Source organism: Tachysurus vachellii, chromosome 1, assembly GCF_030014155.1.
Source record: "Tachysurus vachellii isolate PV-2020 chromosome 1, HZAU_Pvac_v1, whole genome shotgun sequence".
In the NCBI taxonomy this organism is placed as follows: Eukaryota; Metazoa; Chordata; class Actinopteri; order Siluriformes; family Bagridae; genus Tachysurus; species Tachysurus vachellii.
The window spans coordinates 41,023,811-41,051,514 of NC_083460.1; the positions used below are offsets into that span (position 1 = coordinate 41,023,811).

The 27,704-nt window shown below is 38.9% G+C and overlaps 1 protein-coding gene across 3 annotated transcripts in view; it reads right to left on the reverse strand.

The window, feature by feature from the left end:
• The window catches only part of tspan18a (tetraspanin 18a), a 36,609-nt gene extending 9,940 nt beyond the window's left edge, over window positions 1-26,669 (reverse strand). The window contains exons 1-2 of one of the 3 annotated variants that reach the window (XM_060869867.1): window positions 26,493-26,669; window positions 7,684-7,753 (exon numbers count right to left, since the gene is read on the reverse strand). Coding sequence is in view for 2 of the 3 variants with exons in the window: in XM_060869691.1 (XP_060725674.1) it covers window positions 7,675-7,677 (3 nt within the window). In the remaining variant the exon portion in view is untranslated. Of the gene's footprint in view, window positions 1-7,674; window positions 7,754-26,492 lie in introns of all 3 variants that reach the window. The other 2 variants (XM_060869691.1, XM_060869786.1) reach the window with 2 other exon arrangements.
• Between the last annotated feature and the right edge of the window lie 1,035 nt (window positions 26,670-27,704).

Below are 27,704 nucleotides of genomic sequence, written 5' to 3' on the forward strand. Positions count from 1 at the left end.
TCACTCTGCTGTAACGTGAGAGTGACTTAAAGCCTTCTTGTGAAATATCAGAGTAACAGAATATCTGACTCACATAGGCCACGCCCACTACCTGAGCGCAGAGGAAAACAAGCGATCGGTTTTATTTGTCACACAACGTGGAAAGCCACATCTGTTCGATTTATTCATGCAGAATGCTAAACTGGAGGCTTCAGACCTCCATTACATGTTAGCTACATTATCTTTGTAGTTCCAAAGAAACCACAGTCTTTAGTTAGTTGTGTGGATTTAGCGAGTGACGTATCCGTCGCTCACACCGTGCATATCGTTAAAAGCAGCAAAATTCACACATCATTCACTTTACTAAATTTACACGCTGCTGTTAAATCCTCTTCTCCACACTGTAGACTCAGCACCTGAGCCTTATCTGCGAGCTCGCCACAGAACCAGCCACTATACTGCATTATTAAAGTCTCTGTCGCCATGGCAACATGGTTGGCGATGGCAAAACTCTGGAGTAAAGGCACAGCGGAGACAGAACGTTTCCTTAACGTCAGCATTTGGTTCCCATATGTTGTTGTTTTCTTTAAGGAACTATTTTGTAACGTGCTGAGAACGTTCTACTGTGGTTAACAAACCCAAAAGGTTTCTGACAGAGTTCAACTTATTTAAAAAAACGTTAGGAGAACGTTCTCAAAAATATCAAGGGTTACAACAAGATTCCCCAGAGATGTCAAATGCTGTAAATTTTACTGGAATGTTAGATTAATGTTCTGATGAAACGTTAAAGGTTACTACATGGTTTCTGAGAGTTTTCAAGGGATTTAAACTTCACTTGAATGTTAGATGAATGTTTTCTAAAACCGTTATTAGAATATTACAGGAACGTTCTTTGCGACGTCACGAGGTTTGTGAGAGGTTTCAAATGACTTAAAAGTTTACCACGACTTTAGGGAACGTTTTCTGGACCGTAATGTGCAGCACAGTCTGATTGTTACAGATCTGTATGGAAAACTGCTCGGGAAAAAATGTAAAAATCATCGGGAACTAAACATTTTTGTTCTCAGAACATTTTAGCAACCAACAACAAACGTTTGAAGAACATTCTGGAAACCATCGATTGTTAGGAAGATAAACAAATAATTACACTATCTGAACTACCGGGGAGCCTGTGCCTATCTCAGGCGTCATCGGGCATCAAGGCAGGATACACCCTGGACGGAGTGCCAACCCATCACAGGGCACACACACACACTCTCATTCACTCACGCACTCACACACTATGGACAATTTTTCCAGAGATGCTAATTAACCTACCATGCATGTCTTTGGACCAGGGGAGGAAACCGGAGTACCCGGAGGAAACCCCCGAGGCACGGGGAGAACATGCAAACTCCACACACACAAGGCAGAGGTGGGAATCGAACCCCCAACCCTGGAGGTGTGAGGCAAACGTGCTAACCACTAAGCCACCGTGCCACCACACTATAAGTTAGTTAATTAAAAAAAAACTACAGTTGTTTTGTAGACGTGTGTGTGTGTGTGTGTGTGTCAGATCAACGATGATTGACAACCAGACAACAGTTTCCAAATGATCGAATTTTCCGGTGATTAGATAGTGACGACGTGCTGCAGTATTATCTCAGTAATGTACTGTAGACACTTTATCTTTTCAAACCTGGAGACTATTAATACAGCAACAAAACTAATGTTACTACAAGACTTTGGTATTAAAACTCTTTATACATGTTAGACTTTATTATTCTGTAACTTTTATGAATTGTTCTGTTAAACACCTACATTTGATGTTTACAGCGACTCCAACAAGCTCTTAGTGTTTATCCTCGCGCTCAAACATGAACACCGTGTTACGCCATTAATTTACCACCTCAGGTTTCACCAAGCGCTGCCGAAAAGCCTAAAACAAAGTGCGCTAACAGTGTGAGAGGGCTGCTCTCGCAGCTTTCCCAGGCCTCGTTATTATAAAAGGGGAAAAAAGAGGTTGTTTTTCTTGAACCAAGCTGCTTTCTGGCTTATCTACGATAAATGAGTGATGGATGCTGGACTGCAAGTTTCCTCTCTCTTGAGGATGAACGTCATATACTGAAGACAGACGAAGCTAAGTGAGACATGAAAGGACAGTTTCAGTAACAGCAGCACAGAGAGAGAGAGAAACAGAGAGAATTACATGGTGGATGGACAATAATTTGATGAAAAAATAAATCAGGCTGGGAAAATTTAAACATGTCTACAAATGCTTCAAAGCTATAAAACATCCATTAAGCTACTGACCGAGGAATTCAGGTCTAAGATATAACCATAGACTTAACTGATATACGGAAGTGGGTGGAGTAAAATTGTTGTTAGTTAGTAATATCGTTCCTCTAAAGTCCACAGAAAACATTTTAGCGTTAAGTCTGAAGAGACACTTCTTAAAATCGAAATGAAAAAAAACAAACAAACAATATATATTCATTCATTCATTCATCTTCTACCGCTTATCCGAACTACCTCGGGTCACGGGGAGCCTGTGCCTATCTCAGGCGTCATCGGGCATCAAGGCAGGATACACCCTGGACGGAGTGCCAACCCATCACAGGGCACACACACACACACTCTCATTCACTCACACACTCACACACTACGGACAATTTTCCAGAGATGCCAATCAACCTACCATGCATGTCTTTGGACCGGGGGAGGAAACCGGAGTACCCGGAGGAAACCCCCGCGGCAGGGGGAGAACATGCAAACTCCACACACACAAGGCGGAGGCAGGAATCGAACCCCAACCCTGGAGGTGTGAGGCGAACGTGCTAACCACTAAGCCACCGTGCCCCCCTATATATATATATTTATTTTTTTATTTATTTATATATACACACACAGATAAAATTATGGGTCTTTTTATACCTGTCACTTCATGTGTTGTCTCTGATCCGATAGCTATCTGATTTGTTAAAACTGTTCCATTTACATTAGGCCACATAAACGCGTCTCGGTGAATCGGATATCGATCCGATCTTTCTACTCCCGCCCAAAACACAAATATATTTTACCTCATTTCCGGGGTAATTGAAACAGAACACACTTTGGTGTATGCGGTTTTCAGAATGCGATCAAAAAGAAGATGTAAAAACTCGTTGTACGGTTATGCTACAAAAAACATCGTTTACTGTTTGCTGCATTTTCGCTGGCAGCAGCAGCGCATTTTAAGCCCCAACGAGACGCCTGGGTGAAAGATCACCTGAGTGACGTACTTCCGTTTGGGAGGAGTATAGCGCTGACGTATGTGGCTTGAACAATCACATTCATTTACACCTGTCCAGTTTCATCTGAAACGCGTCCCAGACCACCTCCTGAAGGGGTTTGTACCATCGGATTTATATCCGTCTCCAAAACGTTTCTGAGGGCATTTAGACCTGGTCTTTTTACCATCGGATAGCTATCTGATCACAGAAAACGCATGAAGTCACCAGGTGTAAAAAGCCCCTATGTATAAAGTTCTCCACAAGTGCTGCGATATCCCTGCACAACAGTCTGACCTACCCTTCGGTCACAGCTCACAACCTTGGCGAAACCATGGACAATCAGCTATCCTTTTCCTCCTGAACAACATCAGAAAGGTTCGGCCATTTTTGTCCACACACCCAAACAGGCCTCTCAGGTACTTGTTCAGTCTCTCGTCATTCTCACTGCTGACAGGTCGACCTATAAACGCTATTCATCCTCTACAATTGATCCAAAATGCAGCTACATGACTTGTTTTCCACCTGCCTAAGTTCTCCACACCACCCCACTGCTGCGCTCCTCCACTGGCTTCCTGTAGCTGCACACATCAGATTCAAAACACTGATGCTTTTCTACAAGGCCAAAAATGGTCCAGCTCCCTCTTACCTTAAAGCCCTTGTCACTCCTCACACTGCACCTCGCACCCTCAGATCTACCAGAACTGCACCACTGGTCCCACCATCTCTCAGGGTAAGAGGGAGGGATACAGCAAGACTCTTCTCTGTTCTGGCACCGAGGCAGTGGAATAAACTTCCTCTATGGGGTCCGAACAGCTGAGTCACTGACCCTCTTCATACGACGGGTGGAAACCTACCTCTCCCTGAAACACATGAACTAGCACTTTTTTCTCTATTATATTGTTTATTAAAAAAATAAATACTAATGCTGATACCATGTTGATCATAAATCCGTAACCTAGTGAACCAGAGTTAATGTATTCATCGACTAAAAGCACATTTGTACATCGCTGTGGAAAAAGCCATCTGCCAAGTGAATGCTCGGTAATGATAATAAAAATAAAAAATGCTCTATTTCTGTATCACACAAACTCATCTTGCCAGAGGAACAGAAACAGACTTACGGGACATTTTCAATCAGTATAAAGAAGCGTCTGATGTAATGTCTGTGAGTCTGACCTAAAATGAGTCAGATCTCGTCAGTGTGTTTTACACTGAATTTTAGTGTTGAAGATAAATCTGAGCTGCTTTTCAGATGAAAGTATTAAAGTATTGAAGAGAAAAACAGTAATAGTGATGAAACTCTACAAATTCTTAAAGTCCTGAGTGTCTACTTTTATATGAGCTTCATATTAACACCACTGTAGAGTGAAACATGAGGAAGACGTTCGGTCATCAACACGGACACGACATAAACAGGAGGAAACATTTTTTGGCTTCTTGAGAAAAATATTTAATTGCATGACTTTGCAAAGCAAAATCCCATTCTGAATACTTCTAACAAGAATAATCTGGCAACCTCGTGAACTCTGTGGAGCTGATTCTGAATGATTCAGTGCCTAGTTTTAGCTCCATCTGATACTGAATAGTGGAAACTTTCCCAGTGTGAATATCAACGTAAACTTTAGACCTTAAGTGAAATCTAAAGGTGGCGTCTAACGATCCACGTGGTCCGCCAAGCGACTCCGAGTCTGAATAAGACCCCAGCTGGCGAGTGACGTCTTGTTCCGGAGGAAAGGGGCACCAAGATTTTCGCACCCAGAGCCCTGCGCAGCTGGCCTCCAGAATAACAACAACATGGAAAAAACCTCCAGAGAAGAAATGTAGCTGTTTAAAAGACCACACCTGAGTCTTGGTAAAAGTCTACACGTCTGTGAATTTTGGAAATAAATAAAACAGACAGGAAGTGAGCTGCACACCCACACAGAGATGTTTGTTCTCCATCTTATTCCTGACAGCCAGAAACCTCAAAGAAACTCGTCTTCTGTTAGAACGTGTCATTAATTCACTGATGAGGTAGAAACAGCAGATTAAATTCTCCATGGAAACCAGGATCTTGCTCTTTTCACGGATTCAGAGCGGACTTGACAGCTCCGGAGCTCAGAATCCAGTCAGAGTGACAGGATTAACACAGGAGCCGTGAATGGCCTTTTTTTTTTTTTGCACAGTATTTTTGTGCAATTGTATAACTTCAGCCTCGTTCCTTGGCAAGGAAAAAATAGGAGATTTCTGGATTGTTAAAGCATTCAAAGGCAAAAAAATAAATAAATAAATAAATAAGCTAGCATTGCTAGCATAGTTTCACCTCATATCTGCTCAAGACTCATATTTACCAGAGGTGAAAGTAAGTCACAAGTAAGTCTCAAGTCATGAATGTCAAGTCAAAGTCAAGTCGAGTCTTTTTTTAATATTTGTCAAGCAAGTCTCAAGTCTCAAATTTGCGACTTAAGTCTGACTCGAGTCAAGTCACATGACTCGAGTCCCCCGTCTCTGATATTTACTTAATACTTAATTAATTAATTAATTACTTAATTTCATACAACAATTAAAAATAAATAAATGTAGTTTGTACCCAAAAGAAATCCGTATCTACATTTTAGGTTTATTTATTAATAATATCTAAAAGGAGAATTCTCTTGCTCTGTATATTAAATCTGATATTAGCATCCTGCTAATCCATGTCTGTTATATACCCATAAACATAATCAGAACAAAACACTTCCTCCTGGACTTGACTCCGGGTTTAACAGCCTCCAGATCAACTAGAGACATTCAAATGACTCTGTTGATGCGGTTCAACAGGCATAACGTAAAACGCTACTGAGGAAACGGCGTTAGATTGATGACAAATTTATGCAAGGAGGCTGAAACGGTAAAACGACAGATAATCAATAAACACTGACAGTTAAATCAGCGCATGAGATTTAATTAGGATTACTGACATTTGAAACTGAATCAAATCCTTGTGACTCGGTCCTGCTTACTGTACATACCACTGAATCATTTCTATACAAATCCGTGACAAATCCAAACAATTCTCTCAAACGATTTCTTGGATCAGTCGTACAGCGAGTCATTACACGAGTTCCTACTTCCAAAAACCAAGGTTTCTCCTTTTCCTGTCATATTGGACGTCTCGCTAAACGTATATAAAGACGTCGTGTTTAAAATTAAAGCTTGAAAAACAGAATAGAACGTTAGCTAGTGTTGCTAACACAAAAGTTACACAATTTGTGGTTTACACAGAATTATGTAACGGATCGAGGCAAGATTTCTTACCGTCGCTGTCGGGCGGAAACCTCGTATGTCCAAATTTGGTCAATTTCATATTTTTTCACATATCGATGCTATTGGTCAGTCCCCACGTGGGTCTGTTATTTTTACAAGTTATTAACCAATCTAAAGTCTTGAAAATAGCTTGAGCGCAAATCTCATAACTCCATTGGACACTTCAACTGTCCACCTCTTCCTCACTCCGTGGGAGAGCTTCACGGCATATTTCTCCTCAAGAAGAGTCGCAACGAATCAACACGTCTTCTGAGGTAAATGTCTTCAAAACACTGGGCTCAAAGAAAAAAAAATCTTGACCCCCGCTAGTTCTGGTGCTCGTCTGAGGACAGGAATTTAGCGCAAGACAATCCACTGCAACACGGACTAAACCCTGTGCACTGCATATAAGGTACGGCGTTTTTTTTAATTTCCTGAAATATAACGGCTTTGGAGATACGAGGATTCCGCCTGACAGCGACGATATGTAACAATTATTTTTTAAAGGATGGTGTCATCACGGACGACATTAAATCTGAAGAGGGGAAAATGAAAAGGCAGAAGACCTTGTGAAGAAAAAAAAAATGTAAAGATTTTTTAAACTTTTTTTAACTTGGCTAATGACGTAAATATAAATGAATGAACTCTTATTTTTCTTTTATTCTGTCGAGATATTTTCTTTCTACAAATAAATGCTGGATATTAGCAAATTTCTTTTTTTTTTTTTTAAAGATCTTTCTAGAAAAAGGTTTAATCATCTTGTATTCAGTTTATTGTTATATTTCAATAAGAAATACAATACTAGAATGGATTTAATAAACAAAGTAAAAAAAATAGTATAAAAGTTCTACTAGAATATAATAGAATAGAATATAATAGAAATATGTAACACGTAAATCACTAGACAAATAAACCTCCTGTTAACACGTGACATAAAATAAAGAAACTTTGAGTTTGAACTGAATCACCTTATTTGCATATTTACAGAAATCTAGTAAGTCTGTCGGTCCGAGCTGTTCGGGATCCAATCGACGTACAACATTTACGAACATGTGTCTAAGCAAGATGTCTGATTCAGTGAGTGGAAAATGAGTCATCAGATGAGTCAGAAATGAATCAGGTGGTGGATAAATGAATCATGTTGCAAATGAGTCAATACAGAAAAAAAATCTCTCCATACCATATGTACCTGTAAATGTCTCTCCCTGTGAGTAGCCGTGACGTTTCTCAGAAACTCTCTTCACACCACGTCTGTGTATCTGTGAGTAAGATCAGAGCAGATGATGTTCAGTGGCTGGTTTATTTGGTACATCAAATATACTTCAATAACATCTGCTCAATGCTGATGATGTGCGACTACCAGATGGGGTACAGGGGTGCCAATACTTTCTACTGAGCAACAGATGGACTTGTAGGCACAAATTTGGTGACTGCAATTAAAAAAAATGAAAATTTATTTAGTAAAAAAATATCACCACATATTTTTTATCTGTTTTTAGTTACGCAGAGTCGCTGCGATCGACCCGTTAATACAGAAACTGTAACATATTAGAAAGAAAACGTATTATGTATATAAAGCTACTGTCAGTGCTGATCAGTGCACACTTAACACACTCATCACACTCATCACGCTCAACACGCTCATCACACTCAACACACTCATCACGCTCATCACACTCAACACACTCATCACGCTCATCACACTCAACACACTCAACGCACTCATCACGCTCAACACACTCAACACACTCAACACGTTCAACACACTCAACACACTCATCGCTCTCAACACGCTCATCAGACTCAACGCACTCAACACACTCATCGCGCTTAACACACTCATCGCGCTCAACACGCTCATCGCACTCAACACACTCATCGAGCTCAACACACTCAACGCGCTCATCGCGCTCAACGCATCACACTCAACACACTCATCACACTCAACGCACTCAATGGACTCATCACGCTCAACACACTCATCACGCTCATCACACTCAACCCACAACACGCTCATCACGCTCAACACACTCATCACACTCAACACACTCATCACACTCTTTTGTTATGAAAAATAAATCAACATCACTTCTGCCCAATCACAAAGCGGTGTGGTGTGTATATGTGGTGTGTATATGTGGTGTGTATAGAATCGCAGGTGGATAAACGTTCCGCTCTTCCTCTGAAGACTCTCCTCATCGTCCTGTCAGTGTAATGTCTAAAAAAGCAGGACATGGAGGAAAGGTCACGATGTGCTTCCTTCATGTTATTGACATCACGTAACCTTTAAAACAGCAGAATGTCGTAGAGAGCGAGTGAAGCCACCATAAAAATCTCAGCAAGGTTCAAATCTCTAAAAACATAAAGATCAGATATTCAATAACGAATGAAATAATTAATGAATCGCTCGTTTGTTAGGCTGAAATCCTCCATCTACACATCGTTGTTATGCTTGTTTACCACGACTCGGGGTTCGCACAGGGCACGCGGTGAAGCCCCTGGACATGACCGTCAGTTTCCATGGCAACAAAAAGAAGGGGGGAAAATGAAGGACCAATAAAAAAATAGAAATATATATATATATATAAAAAAAGAGGTAAATAAAATGTGAACAGAGCGTAGCAGAGCGGATCAAAGAGCAGGACAATGAAGTCTTGGAGTTGGAGTGAAGATCCGAGGAGGAACAGGAGGCGATGAACCAGATTTATTCACATTAACTGAGCCGGCAGTCTAAACATATTCATCTTACTACTTAGTGCCACGGAGCATGAAATGAGAATCGAAGCTCTTTTTAATAAGCGCTGTGACTCTACTGACTCTACAGGGGGATATCAAATGTGCAGTGCAACACGAGTGTGCTTTTTATTAACGCTGTTTTCTTTCAATAGAGGTGCAACTCACACACAAACACACACACACACCTACGTTTCCATGCATATTGTATAGAGAGAAAGAGAGAGTTGTGTTGTAATATTGTAAAGTTGTGTTGTAATATTGTAAAGTTGTGTTGTAATATTGTAACGTTGTGTTGTAAAGTTGTGTTGTAATATTGTGTTGTAATATTGTAAAGTTGTGTTGTAATATTGTAAAGTTGTGTTGTAAAGTTGTGTTGTAATATTGTGTTGTAATATTGTAAAGTTGTGTTGTAATATTGTAACGTTGTGTTGTAAAGTTGTGTTGTAATATTGTGTTGTAATATTGTAAAGTTGTGTTGTAATATTGTAAAGTTGTGTTGTAATATTGTAACATTATGTTGTAATATTGTAAAGTTGTGTTGTAATATTGTAACATTATGTTGTAATATTGTAAAGTTGTGTTGTAATATTGTAAAGTTGTGTTGTAATATTGTAACGTTGTGTTATAAAGTTGTGTTGTAATATTGTGTTGTAATATTGTAAAGTTGTGTTGTAATATTGTGTTGTAATATTGTAACGTTGTGTTGTAAAGTTGTGTTGTAATATTGTGTTGTAATATTGTAAAGTTGTGTTGTAATATTATAAAGTTGTGTTGTAATATTGTAAAGTTGTGTTGTAATATTGTAAAGTTGTGTTGTAATATTATAAAGTTGTGTTGTAATATTGTAAAGTTGTGTTGTAATATTGTAAAGTTGTGTTGTAATATTGTAACGTTGTGTTGTAATATTGTAAAGTTGTGTTGTAATATTGTAAAGTTGTGTTGTAATATTATAAAGTTGTGTTGTAATATTGTAAAGTTGTGTTGTAATATTATAAAGTTGTGTTGTAATATTGTAACACTGTGTTGTAATATTGTAAAGTTGTGTTGTAATATTGTAAAGTTGTGTTGCAATATTGTAAAGTTGTGTTGTAATATTGTAAAGTTGTGTTGTAATATTATAAAGTTGTGTTGTAATATTGTAACACTGTGTTGTAATATTGTAAAGTTGTGTTGTAATATTGTAAAGTTGTGTTGTAATATTGTAACACTGTGTTGTAATATTGTAAAGTTGTGTTGTAATATTGTAAAGTTGTGTTGCAATATTGTAAAGTTGTGTTGTAATATTGTAAAGTTGTGTTGTAATATTGTAAAGTTGTGTTGTAATATTGTAAAGTTGTGTTGTAATAACAACTTCCGTTGTCTCGGCTTTACAGAAAATTTCAGGATATAAATCATACATTTTTATCTGAAATTTATCTGTAAACAAGACAGAAGAGACGTTTACAAGGAAAAACTCCAGGAGACAAAATGATTCGCTTCAGATTTCCTGTAGTGGAAAATAATCCTGTTTTTTGTGAACTTTGGCCTCGGATCCAGCCGCTGAGTTACAACTCAACACAGTCATCACACTCAACACAGTCATCAAACTCAACACAGTCATCACACTCATCACACTTAACAGTCAACACACTCGATACACTCAACACACTCGTCTCACTCAACCTAATTATCACACTCAACTCACTCATCACTCTCAACTCACTCATCACTCTCAACACACTCATCAAACTCAACACACTCAAGCCTGATTCCCAAAACACTCTAAACAGAACAGTCAGTTACAGAAATCATTGCTAATAAATAAACACACTCTGCTTAGACATTAGCAACTCGTTGCTTCTTCCGGAGGTTTGGTCCTGTGACCTCAACTTTTCAACGTTCTAGAGCATGTTCTTTATTAAGCTGTAACTAATACAGATGTAGTGAGTATTTAGGAGAGTGATGAGTGTATGTCTGGACCAACCGATGATTCAAGCGAATATAGATCTAGAATATACTTATTCTATAGAATAAACATCTGTGCGTCATGCTGTGATACAAAAATAATCAAAAACATCATCGGAGTGACGGTGGCCAGTATTGAGCTGATCATTTTACTTTAATTGATTGTAAATTTTTGAAAAAACACATCATATTTTTATCCGTTTAGAGCTACATGTTGTCACTTACATTATAGCAGCTGTAAATTCATTGTCATTTCCTTACCAGCTCCTCTTCTCTTTCTTTGCCTCAATACCTGACACTGGAGACTCCTTTCATAAACATTAACCAACATTTTTGTGCTTAACAGCAATTACGTTATGTCCTTTAAATACAAATATATTATTATTCATATTTAATGAATGTTCAGTATTAATGGCGCCGGACCGCTCAGCTGTATGTAGCTTTAATTTCTTACACACTTATGGTTTATTAGACAGAAGGGATGTCAGTCACTGATGTGGGTCACCGTGTACACAAACTCCCACACAGCCAGCTGGTTCAAACAGACCTCAACCTCAAGGACCCCGGTGTTAATCAGACACCGATAATTAGAAACAATCAAAGACACATCTGCTGTGTTTGCGTCCGATCTGATAATCGATACAGTGAGACAGAAGTTACACCCACGATCGGTCTTTATGTCCGTCACCGAGTGAGTCGCACTATAACTCCACTCCACTATTGCTGAATCAGGGAACTGAAGAGGGAAAACATGGGCTTAAAATACCCCAGACCACTAACTGGTCAAACACAATGATCACAGAATTGTGTTGTTCATGGAAATCAAGTTCAGTAAAAAAAAACCCAGCATATTTGTATAAATATGAAATGAAATGCAACTGATTCACACCTAAGGGGGTCACGGTGGCTTAGTGGTTAGCACGTTCGCCTCACACCTCCAGGGTTGGGGGTTCGATTCCCGCCTCCGCCTTGTGTGTGTGGAGTTTGCATGTTCTCCCCGTGCCTCGGGGGTTTCCTCCGGGTACTCCGGTTTCCTCCCCCGGTCCAAAGACATGCATGGTAGGTTGATTGGCATCTCTGGAAAATTGTCCGTAGTGTGTGATTTTGTGTGAATGAGAGTGTGTGTGTGTGTGTGTGCCCTGCGATGGGTTGGCACTCCGTCCAGGGTGTATCCTGCCTTGATGCCCGATGACGCCTGAGATAAGCACAGGCTCCCCGTGACCCGAGGTAGTTCAGATAAGCGGTAGAAAATGAATGAATGAATGAATGAATGAATGAATGATTCACACCTAATCAACTTTGTCTGTAATTTGACTCCAAATAATAGTTACTGCTACAGTGGCATAAGCTTTGCCTTTTATGGAGTGAACGCTTTGAATAAGTTAGAAGAGCGACTCACTGGTTCACTTGAATAAGAAAGGAGTGAGTCAGTGATTCACTTGGATAAGAGAGGAGTGAATCATTGAAAGAAGTGACTCACTGATGTACTCCTCTCTCATTCAGGTGAATCAGTTCTTTCAATGATTCACTCCTCTCTCAAAGAAGTAACTGACTGATTCACTTGAATGAGAGAGGAGTGAATCAGTGAAAGGAGTGACTCACTCATTCATTTGAATGAGAGAAGAGTGAATCGGTAAAAATAAGTAACTCACTGATTCACTTGAATGAGAGAGAAGTGAATCAGTGAGAGGAGTGACTCATCCGTTCATCTAAATGAGAGAAGAGTGAATTGTTGAGAGAAGTGACTCACTAACTCACCTGAATCAAAGAGAAGTGAATCAGTGAGAGGAGTGACTCCTTCTTTCATCTGATTTAAAAAAGAGTGGCTCGCTGAATTACTTGAATGAGAGTGTAATGAATTAGTAAGTGAAGGAGCACATATTTACACAGATATATGCTCACGGTATAAGATGCTGTATAACGTATGTAGTGCACTACTGTATATGCCTGATAGAACACAGTTTTAAGGTTCAGCCACATAGGATTAAAGTTTGTATTCTAGGGTTCAATTCAAACTTATCTGCATTTTTAGTAGGTGTAGCTAAGGACAGGACAGGACAAGACAAAACAGGACAGGACAAGACAGGACCACTATCATGGTACTAACACACCTTATACTTGTTTCATTTGTCTTTATTACAGATAGTAAATAAGTCCTTTGTTTTCTCCAGGTCTGTTACATCTGTACACAAATCAAATGCCTTGGCTATAAAGAACCAAAATTCAGCTGTTCCTTCATTTTGTGACAGGATTTTCAGTATTCCATCCTCCATCACACCATCACTCCTTGTGCTTAGATAAAAAAAACACCAACAACAACGATGGACAAAACGGAGCCACTGGATTTACTTTAATAATACACTGACACTTTGAATTCACAGACAGCGCCGCTCTTGGCACTGGAACAGACAACAACCTGGATTACTGTGGATGTTTACAAAAGTATTAACTCAGGAATCTTACACCAACTTTTATGCACTGACTAGTGGCAGGAAGCTGGACGTATCGTCTTCGTCAAACACCATCAAGAGATGATTTTAATACAAGGCATAAAGTCTTTCAAAGCACGTGCACAAGTATTATTAATATAATATTATTAAATCCATGTACAGAGCAAACATCTTCCCTCATAAATCACCACGAGTCGATTCAGTTAAATGATTCGTTCTGATTCGCTCAGCTGCTCAGAGTCATTTGTAAAAACAGTGTAGAACAGAATCATTTTATTATATTTTTATTATCTATTTGTATGGCCGTGTTTAGATAGTGTTAAATATCCAAGTCTGCTTGTATGACTCATTAAACTCAGTGAATCTTTAATCTGATTCGCTTCAATGAAAGGAACGATATTTCTCATCAAGAATCTATACAAATGGACTTACAACCAGATATTTAAAATAAAATAAAATAAAAAAAAGGATAAACACGGAATCGAGTCAAAGCCAAGGATCTGAATCATTTAATGATTTAAATTTAGAAGGAAAGCCAGAATCAAAACATCTAGGATGACGTTATTTGTTTCATTATATATATATATTTTTTCGATCCAAAATGGCCGTGTAGAGTTAGCGGTGCGTCGGTTCTACGTGAATTACAAACAGTAAGTTCGTAAATAATGTTGTTGTAATGAGTCTGTCTGTGTTTCTGTCCTGTTTCTGTCTGCTGTCTTTCCCGGTTGTTAATTGTTTGCTCCGCCCACTCTTTGGTTTCCATGGACATTCATTGTACTCCTTCTCTCCTTCAGGTGTCTTGTTTTTGTCTTTAATTAGTTCTGCTGTGTGATTGGTTCTTGTCTCTTATTTATACTCTGTTTGTTCACTTCCCTGGTGTTGGTCGTTGCTAGATGTTGGATGTCGGTGTGCCTGTTCCTGTTTCCTGTAAGCTCTGTGTTCTGCCCTGTTCTGTTCTGTCTGTTTAGCTGTTTCTTGTGGTTTTGGACTATTAAACTTTAAAATCTGCATTTGGATCCTCACTCGCCTTTGTCCTGCATCGTGACAGTTGTGTTCAAAAGGGTTGGTAAAAAATATTTAAATGAGGTTTAGTCTGTGTTTGGATCTTAAAGTAAATATTAAAAATAAAACTAAAAAACTATAACAGGGATAAAGGTGATGAGACGTGACGAAAAAAACACAAGTGTAGACACAATGTGTGTCGTCAGTAATGGAGGTGTAATATAACAATAATTATAGTAATAATTATAATAATTATAATAATAATGATAATAATAATGATAATAATAATAATAATAACAATTATTATTATTATTATTATTATTATTATTATTATTATTATTATCATTATTAATATAATTATAAGAATAATAATATTTGACAAGGGGGGTTTGGCACTCCAGAGAACACCTCTCCACTGCTTTAGAGTCCACTGAAAGCGTGCATTACACCACTACATTGTGCACTTTGTGTTGCACTTGGTGATGTAAGGCTTGGATGCGGCTGCTCAGCCATGGAAACCCGTTCCTTGAAGCTCTCTACGCACTGTTCTTAAGCTAATCTGATGACGCACTCTGCATCTCAGCATGTGCTGACCCTGCTGTGACTTAACGTGGCCTACCACTTTGAGGCTGAATTTCTGTTATTTTTCCAACTGCTTCCACTTTGTTATAATACCGTTAACAGGAAATTGACGAGGAAATTTCACAAATGCACAGGTGGCAACCTGTAAATCACGGTACCAAGCTCGAATTCACTGAGCTCCTGAGAGCAGCCTATTCTTTCACAGATGTTTATAGAAAAAGTCTGCATGCCTTGGTGCTTGAATTTATACACCTGAATTCAATGATTTGGAGTGTCCCAAAACCTCTGCTGGTGAGAGTTACTGTTTTATCAGACTATGATAATGTTAATATTTTTACCTAAAACAAACACAAAGTTTTATTCCCAAGAAGAAAAGTTGTACGATAGAGCTTTATTAATCCTGAAGGAAATTCTTTTGCCAGAGACTGTCTTAGATTACAAGAGAAATAAATATAATGAAATATAAATAAAATATTCTATATATAACATGATGTTCATTTTATTACTCTATTATGAAGTTGTAATCAATAATAAGTTATATTAATGACAGGTTTTTGTTTTCTTTTTCCTTTTCCTGTCCTGAGTAAAGTTTTATTTTACTCATAGTAATACTACTAATACTACTACTGCTATTACTACTACTACTGCTATTACTACTACTACTGCTATTACTACTACTACTGCTGCTATTACTACTACTACTACTGCTATTACTACTACTACTACTGCTATTACTACTACTACTGCTATTACTACTACTGCTGCTATTACTACTACTACTACTGCTATTACTACTACTACTGCTATTACTACTACTACTGCTATTACTACTACTACTGCTGCTATTACTACTACTACTACTGCTATTACTACTACTACTACTGCTATTACTACTACTACTGCTATTACTACTACTGCTGCTATTACTACTACTACTGCTGCTATTACTACTACTACTGCTGCTACTACTACTACTACTGCTATTACTACTACTACTGCTATTACTACTACTACTACTACTGCTATTACTACTACTGCTATTACTACTACTACTACTGCTATTACTACTACTAATACTGCTATTACTACTACTACTGCTATTACTACTACTACTACTACTACTGCTATTACTACTACTGCTATTACTACTACTAATACTGCTATTACTACTACTACTACTACTGCTATTACTACTACTACTACTGCTATTACTACTAATACTGCTATTACTACTACTACTACTACTGCTATTACTACTACTGCTATTACTACTACTACTACTGCTATTACTACTACTACTATCACTGCTATTACTACTACTACTACTGCTATTACTACTACTACTACTGCTATTACTACTACTACTGCTGCTATTACTACTACTACTACTATTACTACTACTGCTATTACTACTACTAATACTGCTATTACTACTACTACTGCTATTACTACTACTACTACTACTGCTATTGCTACTACTACTACTACTACTACTGCTATTACTACTACTACTACTATTACTACTACTGCTATTACTACTACTACTACTGCTATTACTACTACTACTACTACTACTACTACTGCTATTACTACTACTACTACTGCTATTACTACTACTACTACTATTACTACTACTGCTATTACTACTACTAATACTGCTATTACTACTACTACTGCTATTACTACTACTACTACTACTGCTATTGCTACTACTACTACTACTACTACTGCTATTACTACTACTACTACTATTACTACTACTGCTATTACTACTACTACTACTGCTATTACTACTAATAATAATAATAATTCATTCACATGTGAGTGAAATGTAGGGATTAAACTTCAGCTTTGACTCCACGCTCTCCTTTTACACACACAAACACACACACACACATCTAAAATTCCAACCATGAAGACACAGCTTGGTTTGATCCATTAAAAATGAGCAACAGAATCAAAAACTTAGCAGAAACATCTCTGGAAGTATGACCATGTTCTAGACACTTGGGGAATAAAGCTCTGTGTACTGTGTGTGTGTGTGTGTGTGTGTGTGTGTGGTTTATTAATATTTTGCCAGTAAGCCTCTTTTCCCACAGCTTCAGGATGAAACTAGCGCACCTCCTTCTATAACGTCTATACGCTGTCTTCCATTAACGCTGGTATAAATCACTTCATTAGCTCTGCGCACTGAGACAAACACAACCACAATAATCAATAACTATTACGTTTATACTGACCCAGAATGTAGATTTATGTCCAGGACGTAATTTATTTTCTCTTCATTGTGCTGAAGAAAGAGAGAGGAATGGGACCGGCGAGGAATTCAGGAAGAAGCTACAAGTTACAAACTTACAAAAAGGGCTTTTCACTACGCTTCCTGCTAATAATCATTAAAATACTTCTAAATCTTATTCTTTTTTGCATTAACACATTAAAGGTGGGGTCTCCGTTGTTTGAAAGCCAATGTCGACATTTAAAATCACCAAAACAAACACGCCCCTAACCCAAATGGGTCCCACCCCTGTATTGATAGCTCCGCCCACACATACATACGTAACCCAGGCAATGGACAGAAACATGTCTTTATGATAGCTGAAGGGAAGAACAATACGATTGCAGATAAACAAACAAGCAAAAATGACACACAAGCATAATCATGTAAAGGACAAAGACATATATTAGTTCTGTGTAACAAAACAAAACCAACGTTACTCACCTATCGAGAAGGAAAAAAGCGCCTCGGCGTCTTAAGTAAAGTTGGTCACATATTCACAGATTGGAGTTTCCCGAGTCAATAACTCCTGAGCTAAACACTGTTACTACACAAAACACGGTTGTAGCTGCGTCTCTACATTACTACGATAGAAAAGAGGTGTTATTTGTGTAGTAACAGTGTTTAGCTCAGGAGTTATTGACTCAGGAAACTCCAATCTGTGAATATGTGACCAACTTCCTGCTCCTTCAGTTCTCTCCAGCGCTGGAAAGCTGATCCTATATTAACACGTCCTACTTCTTACCTTATCGTAAGCCTTTCTTCACTTTCTTTCTTTGTTTTTATCCTCCATGTCAATGTTAAAACCGCTTTCTTCTAATGTCACACATGCGCACTGAACACTCTCTCCGCCCATATTGACAAGACACGCCCCTTTCTGCTCATTGGCTACACGTTAGTTTTGTTTTAGTTTTGTTTGGCGGCCCAACGCAGTTTTCTGAAACAACGGAGACCCCACCTTTAAAGTAATCCTTCTCCCTGAATTCGTGCACCCCTGTGAAATATTTGGAACGTTCCAGGTCACATGATCAACGAGAAACTCCATTAAAATTTCTAAAGATCTTTTTCTCTCCTCCTGTTATTAATTATTTATTTTGTTCCAAAATAAATAAATTAATAAATAAATACATAATAGAAGTGCATCATTAGAAAATAATTTGCTATTTCTATGCTACAAAATGTAAAAACAAAATATAATGACATTACTGACCTAAAACCAAAAAAATCAACAGAAACCACATTTGAATTTTGGGGTAATTCTATGATTATAAAAAAATAATAATTAAAGCAAATAAAAACAACAACAACAAAAAATAACAACACTCAATCCTGTTACTACTTTAATCTAAGGAAATTGTTTTGTAAAAAAAAATTCTGTCTAATTTTAATTTCTCACTTTAAATGTGAAGTTTTTTTGAGTTGCAGGTTGCCAGATTGTGAAAAACTCAGTAATTAGAACTGAAGCAGACAAACATGAGCTGTTTCGAAAATCGTTTCTAATTCGCATTTGCAAGTTCAGGCTCTTTGAAGACGAAGCAGAATCTTTACTCTGTGCCATATTCACAGTTGGATCCACAGCAGCGGAGGAGAATTTCTAGGAGACTTGTGCTGAGTTCATCTGTCTCTCAGTGTGGGGCTGATGCTGAGCTCATGACAGGTTTTTATCTTATCCGTCTTCTTCTCTTATCACAAAGAGAGAGAGAGAGAGAGAGAGAGAGACCAGGATTCGATTTCTCTACATGTTCCATTTAATGATAATGGCTCATTGGTCATGGATCAATAAACCGACCTGCAAACGACCCACATTCCTACATGCATGACGCATTTTGGCTGCTTTTAACAGACAGATCGAAATTTAGAACAGAACAAACAACGACATTGTGATCCACCGCTGTGTTCTCCATCACTAGAGGAGATATTCTGACTTCCAGGCATGTCCGTTCACTAATTTTTAGTCTAATTATCAATGCTAATGTTTCTGCATTTACATGTAGTTGTGGTTCAGTGGTTGTCATAGTAGCAAAAGAAACGTTTATTCAATCGTAAAAAAAAGTGCACCACAAGGACGCGAGGCACCTTTTACGAGCGTGCTGTAAAGATTCTCCCCAGCTTTTGGTTTGTGTTTGCCTTTAAACCACTTGGTGGACAGAAAGCCTAAGGAAGATTCCAGAAGCCTGTGTGCTATAGCTGGATTAGCTAACTGCTAACAGCTAGTATCATAACAGCCATAGAATCATAGAATCAGCCTTGGGAACTGGCAGTGATTAAACAAGCTAACGAGTTATAGCAGGTAGCTAGCGAGTTATGCTACTAATTCTATTTAAAATGAAATAGTTTCTTCTGTAGAGATCACATGCAGCTGCTCGTATCTGGATTAGCCTAGCTTGGATGCTAAACAAATGCAGATCAAGAACAAGCCGTTAATGGTTTGTTTTTGATCTGAATTTGTTTAGCATCCAAGCTAAGCTAATCCAGGTTCCAAAAAGCTGCATGTGTATCTGTATTCGAGAGCACCGCAGGACTGCTAGTGCATCCAGATAAAGAAGTACAGTGCGTTCAGAAAAAGATCGTACATCTCCATCCGCTCTGTCGTTAACTTTTTCCCACATGAACGACCAGAGTTTTAAGAGGATATTTGAAATAAATAAATAAATAAACTCATTTCAGATTTCTCCCCAAATCCCAAAATGCATATGTAAATATTCAGTCCAAACATTTGTGAGGTCACAGCCTCATTATTACAGAGCATGAAGTCTATTGTACATAAGCGTTTATAGCCTGCCAAAGTGCAAAACAGCCATCTGCGAGCTATAAAATATTAAATACGGCTAAAAGAGTATCAAAGACATTTCGCAGCTGATCCGGATCAAGGCTTTGCACAACTCATGATGAAATGCAGAGCAATCACGAAGGCACTGGAAAGGTTAGACAGCAAAACAGTGCAGAGCTTTCAGGATCGACCGCAATCCTCCACAAATCTGCAGCGGGAGACAGACCCGAGAGACACCTCCAGGCCTTCTGGGCCGAGGCCAAGACTGAAAATGGTTCCCAACGCCCGGAGAGCTTCGCTTTTAAAATACACTGCATCATTGTGGCTTCTCCTTTCCAAAAGCCTGCTGTTCCGTGGTTTCTCGTGTAAACAACCAGGAGAACAAACACAAAGAAGCTCCCCACGAATACTTTCAAATCTAAACACCAAGCTCTGTGTCACAGATTGAGGAAGAGCAGAGACTGGAGCTAATCCGATTAGACCTTTAACTCCACGTGTACCCCAAGCTGTACACAATTAGCTGTATGTGATGCGTCTAGAGATTTCGTACAGAGATATACGACAAGGAAAAAAAAGGACGTCTCGTCCTTCATCCTTCTGACGGTTTACGTTCGGAAAAGTTCACGCTGTGCACATTTTCTCGTCTCTAATTCATCTGGGATGAAAGCTTCACAAACAACCATTATCGTAATGATTTCTAATTAATCTCTTGAGAGATAACGAGGCTACATTTCACGCACCGCCGTGCGCCTAAAGGCTACAATCTTTTCACATCGACAGCGTGCGCGAGAAACACGCAGAAAATTTCACAGAATTTTATTTGAAGTGAATCTAAAGTTCAGAGCTTTAATCAGATCAGGAGAGCGGATATAAAAAAACATGACAAATTTTGTTTTAAAATTACATTTCTGTTAAAAACTTTAAACAGAGTTTAAAGACAAAACAGAATGTACGATAATTTAATTCGAACCTTACTAGAGCGGTATAGTTGTCATGGGAACGTAATTATAGCATAAGTACAAAGAGGGTCTTAGATACACCAATGAGGTTGAGCAGTAAAAACAAAACAACAGTAAGCCTTAAACAGGAAATCGGACTGAACTTAGATAGACATCAGAGATCAGAAATGAACACGATACAGGTGAACACAACCACACAACAAATCAATGTTCACAAACTCCTAAACTAGGAACTACTAGTTCCCAAACTCCTAAACTAAGGCCACGTTCACACTGCAGGTAAAAGTGGCCCAAATCTGATTTTTTTGGGGTCAAGTGACCAAGTCAGACTTCTTCAGGAGTAGTGTGAACGTGTGTAGTGTGTAGTGGTGTGAACGTGGCCAAAGTGTACATGGTGTATAATTCTGAACGCCAAGCTGATACGCTGCACTAGTTCAGGAGTTCAACAAAAAAAAGAACAAACAAGCAGGTATGTACAGAGTACTAACTCAAACTCTATTAATTATTTAATTAATTAATTAAAGTTAGTGTTAAAGATCTGCTCTCATTTAGTTTTCCAATCAGAACGGTTTGTTTTGCATTTCAGCCTCCTGAATCTTCCGTAAATAAGTTGGGGAAGTCGTGGCCTAATGGTTAGAGAGTTTGACTCCTAACCCTAAGGATGTGGGTTCGAGTCTCGGGCCGGCCACGACTGAGGTGCACTTGAGCAAGGCATCGACCCCCCCAACTGCTCCTCGGGCCCCGCAGCATAAATGGCTGCCCACTGCTCCGGGTGTGTGTTCACGGTGTGTGTGTGTGTTCACTGCTGTGTGTGTGCACTTTGGATGTGTTAAATGCAGAGAACGAATTCTGAGTATGTGTCACCGTACTTAGCCGTATGTCACGTCACTTCACTTAAATTCTAAACTGTATTATGTTTTTTATTTTTTTCCCAAGATCAGAGTTATAGATTAAATTTGTGAAAAACTGAAACGATAAAAACAAAACCACACACAGTTTACTCACAACAAATTGTGTTTTGACTGAATTAAATTATACCTCATATGAATTTGATGTGTTTTCTGTATACATTTGTAAATATTAATAATAAGAAGACAAAGACTTACACTAGATGAAGCAGGTGATCTTCATCTTAGGTTCTCTATAAACTCCGTCATTTTATGAGTCTATAAATAAACTAAAGGTATCATGAGGTGACAAACTTTAAGCTCAAGCTCCTGTTGATTCTTGAAAATCGAGCCGTTTGCACACACCAGATGAAAAGGCGAGACAGATGGGACTGCAGCTTGTCCCCAGACATTTCACAAGTTCCCCGCCCCAAACCTGAGCTACACTCAGGAGCAGAGACGTGCGATTGTTACACACGGCGTCTCTTTCACATTACTAATTAGCCACCACGCAGCGAGCTCCAGCTCCCTGACTCGTGTCTGAAAGCAGCAGAGTGCAGAGACACCTGTGGGTTTTATCTCCTCTTCTCCCCCATACCAAGCTCTCACAAAGCCGTACACACGCCTCTGAGCGCCGTCCTCACAACCCTGCTCTGCATTTCTAACACTGCAGACGGGCTACAACCGAGCGGCTATTCATCCCGGCCGAGGAAAGACCATTAGAGTCTGCAGGCAGGTGGAGCTCGGAACAATAGAGCTCTCTAATAGAGTGTTAGTTCTGAGGCTCAGAGGCAGACGAGGAACCTTTTGTTCAAAACATAAGTTCAAAACATAGAAAGCTGTTTTTTTTTTTCTTTTTTTTGCAATCACTGAAATCCAGTGTGTGTGTGTGTGTGTGGCCTAAACCTTCAATAGAAATGTAAAAACATCACAGAAATTTGCCAAACTCAAACCTCTAAAAATAAAACCTGAATAGAAATCAGTTCAGATTTCGTTTTCTTATTAAATAAACATTTTAAAAATATGCAAACGGTCCAGAAATATTTTAAAAGGTTTTGGGTTATTTGTCCCTGTAGGAATAATTATAATTTGTGTTCATTTGTCATTTATGAGCTCCGTGCTCCTGTAGTGAAAAATGGTACGTCCCAGCTTTCCACTTGGTTCGCTCTACTGCAACGGTAAGGTGGAGGAGATCTCCCAATAGGAAGGAAGGAAGGAAGGAAGGAAAGAAAGAAAGAAAGAAAGAAAGAAAGAAAGAAAGAAAGAAAGAAAGAAAGAAAGAAAATGCTTTGATGTTTGAATGCCTTAAAAATTTGTCTAATTTAGTGTGCATTACTGTTTCTTATAGATCTCATGGATATTTTGATATCTTTCATATTTTATTAATTATATTTTCTAGAAAACTGGTTATTTGATATCATATTTTCTATGTACATTTTTTTTCAGATAAAACTTTTCTCTTCCTTGTATTTATATTTTTAGAATTAAAAATTGTATTGTAAACTAAATCACGTGTAGACACTGAATAAAATATCGAATCATTCATTCATTCATTTTCGCTTATCTGAACTACCTCGGGTCACGGGGAGCCTGTGCCTATCTCAGGCGTCATCGGGCATCAAGGCAGGATACACCCTGGACGGAGTGCCAACACGGAGTGCCAACCCATCGCAGGGCACACACACACACACGCTTATTCACTCACACACTACGGACAATTTTCCAGAGATGCCAATCAACCTACCATGCATGTCTTTAGACCGGGGAGGAAACCGGAGTACCCGGAGGAAACCCCCGAGGCACGGGGAGAACATGCAAACTCCACACACACAAGGCGGAGGCGGGAATCGAACCCCCAACCCTTGAGGTGTGAGGCGAACGTGCTAACCACTAAGCCACCGTGACCCCCACAGTTTTATGTACCATAAAAACATCTCATACAATCGCGAAATGATCTTTTTGTCTTCGGCTCCACGCTACGGTATCTGCAGCAGATAAATGACTAACAGCCGAGACGAACCGGCGTTATAATTCTTGATTTCACTCTCTAGCAGTCATAAGACTGGCAACACCGCACTGAATATCCGCTTCGTAGGTAAACGACTTACAGTGTGTAATTATCTGTTTATGAGCTGTCGTTGGTTCAGGTGTGGATTTTGTGTGAAAGTCTGACGGTCTCTGGTGACAAAAAATCAGCTTGTGTATTGGCAAGTTGACGCTTTTCACCTGAGTCAATACGGCTAATCTGTTTAATCACAGAGGGAGTAATGAGCTCTGTTTTTTCCTCACACACACACACACACACACACTTCAGTAATCCAGCTAACGCTAAGTCCCTCCCGTCATCTGCCAATCAGCTCTTGGCTTTCTCCTTTTAAGCAGTTTTGCTTGTCGTAGCTAAAGCCTGAGGATGAGCAGCAGCAGAAATAAAGACAGAAAGCAGCTGTGAAAGGGATTTTCCTGAGTGTTCTCCCCCGTAAATGATGAGCAGATTGTTGGCTACAGGTTCACACACACACACACACACACACACACACACACACACACACAAGTATTAGACCAGAGGTCAGCCTGAATGTGTTACGTGCTCATTACGTCCCCTGTTAGTAGGCGATGAGATGAGACGAAGTCACACAACCTGAATTATCAGAGTCTCGGATCTACAACACAGAATCTGTTTCCTCGTGATAAACCCGAGAACTTTTGCTCTTCGTAGTTTCCTTCACAAATTTGGAGACTGTTGTCCAAGACAGAAGGCCATTAACTCGACCCTCAAGCTTGACAATAGCACGTATTCAGGAAAGCAAAAAATGTTAACAGTCGGCTGAAAATCAGTCATGAAGGTCGCAGCTCAAAGCAAACTCTGCTTTCAGCCAGTAAAAAACAACAACAGGGTGAAATTCCACTCCTGTTTTACCGTCTGAAACAGATAAAAATCTCACTTCTTCAGTAGAAAACTAAGAAATTGGGGAGGAGCTATGTGACTGTTTAATTTGTGATGTCACAAGCTAATCTCAACAGCTTTCAACCAATCATGTTCAATACGCTAATCAGTCGAAAACCGACGTTGGAGTTCCCATACACTATAATTCACTGAGACATTAAGCTGGTTATCTTGCTAACCGGACAAATGTTAGTAAAGAAAACCCAATGGTTGCTATGGTAACATTATATTTGAACAAGTTTGGCTGCTGGTAAATGAATTCGTGAAAAAATTCTGATGTATATCGAGACTCATTTCCGTGAAATTTCATTCAGGCGACGATGCTAACAATGCAAACTAGTTTAGTAATAACTGACTAGCCGGCTAGCTACAAATTAGCAAACCTTTGTTATATTAGGACGGGTTTATACCTCTGTGTTAAAGCGTATTTGTGCATTATGTTTATGCATAAGGTTTTAACATAAAGTCTATTGATACGTGAACTGGATGTTATGTGAATCAACAAGCCTATAGGTCAAGGCTGATTGGATAGCATGGGAAAGGGGCGTGGCCGGGTCAGCACCATCACCAGTCTGGGAGCATGTTACAGGAAATATGGACTATGAAAGAGCCAACAGAACAACAGAGCTAGCAGATTGGGGCAGTTTGAGGAACCTTTAGGTGACAAGGCGTTTGGGGGGGAAATGGGCGTTTCGTAATTTGCATATTCATGTATATTCATATTTCATTTTGTTTTTTTAATGAGAAGTGAAAGTACACATGTCCTCGCCAGCCATTATCACTATAAAAATAATTTAAAATACGTTAATCGAAGGATTGGTATAGATTTTATACTTTAACTGCACTACCAACAAGACGAAAGTCTGAGACACGTTATAACACGCCATAACATCACATGACTTAAAGTCATCTCTGAGATTAAAACATGAATTTGATCTTTTCACTACAATATAGAAGGATAATAAAAATACATCAAAAAAAATAATAATGCCTCATTTGGCATTCATAGGTTGAACTGAGAAAGCAGGACTTTCGCAGCTGATGTGGTTTCAAAAGCGAATTTTTCCCCACATTTACGCATACTTTTATTTTTCCTCTGATTAAAGTGCGAATTAAAATTTCTCCCTGCAGATGTACAGCCCTGAGACAGCAGCACGGTTCAGTTTCTCATTTCCACTGACAACAAACCTGAACAACAAAAGCTGGAACAAGAAAACTGCTTTGCTGCGACACTCCGTTTGGCGCAGAATCGATACGACGCGTTTTTGCGCATCTCGAGGAGTTTGTTTGTGTTGGTTTGGTTTTTGTTTCGCGATCGGTTTGAACGTAAAGTCTTCATTTTTGTGTCGAAAAGTTCAGCTTGAGATCTTCTCCGGTCTGCTCGCGTTACACTGACTGTGTTTTTGTTTGTTTTGTGGAAGTGAAGAAAGTGGTCTGTGTTCCACTCACCATGTGCGTTAATCCTCCCCACGATCTGCAGGAAACAATCCGGATCCACAAGGCAGAGAAACACAAACCGAGAGACTAAACGGCGTGAAAATGTAGCGACTGCGTGAACACAGTGTAGCTCCTGATCATCTCACGGATACTGCAAGCTCAGTGTGTGTGAGAGAGTGTGAGTGTGTGTGTGTGAGAGTGTGTGTGTGTGTGTGTGTGTGTGGGCGGGGACGCATGCGATCACACACATATGGTCATGTTTCAGTGAGGAGTGGTCCATAAAAATTCACAGATTCTCCCAAAAAAGGTTGTTTTATTTGGAGGATCAAGCCTTTTTTTAAAACAAAAATAAATAAATAAATAAAAATGCATAATAACAATTAGATTTGCGGCTTAACTTAATAACTATAAGTTAAAATAAACACTATTTCCTAAATGAATGACTTTAGTCATTAATCTTTAGGCAATTAGACAGTTTCGATTCTGTTCAATTAAAATAAGAGTAACAGTAAATAATATAGTTTTAAAAGATTTTTGGCTGATTCAAGTTAAAATGTAAAATGATCTTAAACTGAATTAGTTTTTTTTTTTAAATTTCATTCCCTCCATTTAGTTTGACATGTAACGAGGCGGGGCTTATTTAATAGCACCATTGTGGGCGTGGTCTACTAATATAATTCCTGGGCAGTATAAGGATAAGAGAACATAAATAATGTGCTGTTTCGACCGGAGACAGGGTTTATTTAACTCCCACACTTTGGGGAGGGGCTTAACTAACTTAGGCACAAAGGGGCGGGGCTTATTTTTTGAAAATTGAATTCCCAGTTTTATTTAATTTCAGCACTGTGAGATTAATTCCTACATTGTGCTCGGAAGAATTTACGTAATTCTAATATTATGGGCGGAGCGTATTTAATTTCAAATTTACATTTACATCATGTGGCAGACGCCCTTATCCAGAGCGATTTACATTATCTCATTTTTTTATACAGCTGAGCAATTGAGGGTTAAGGGCCTTGCTCAGGGGCCCAACAGTGGCAGCTTGGTGGACCTGGGATCGAACTCACAACCTTCCGATTGTTAGCCCAACACCTTAACCACTAGGCTACAACATGCCCAAACCGAAGGGTGGGGCTTATTTAATCACCACACTATGGGGCGGGGCTTATATTTAGTAGGAGATGACAGAAAAAGCTAAATAGGGAAGTGACTTGACACAAACCA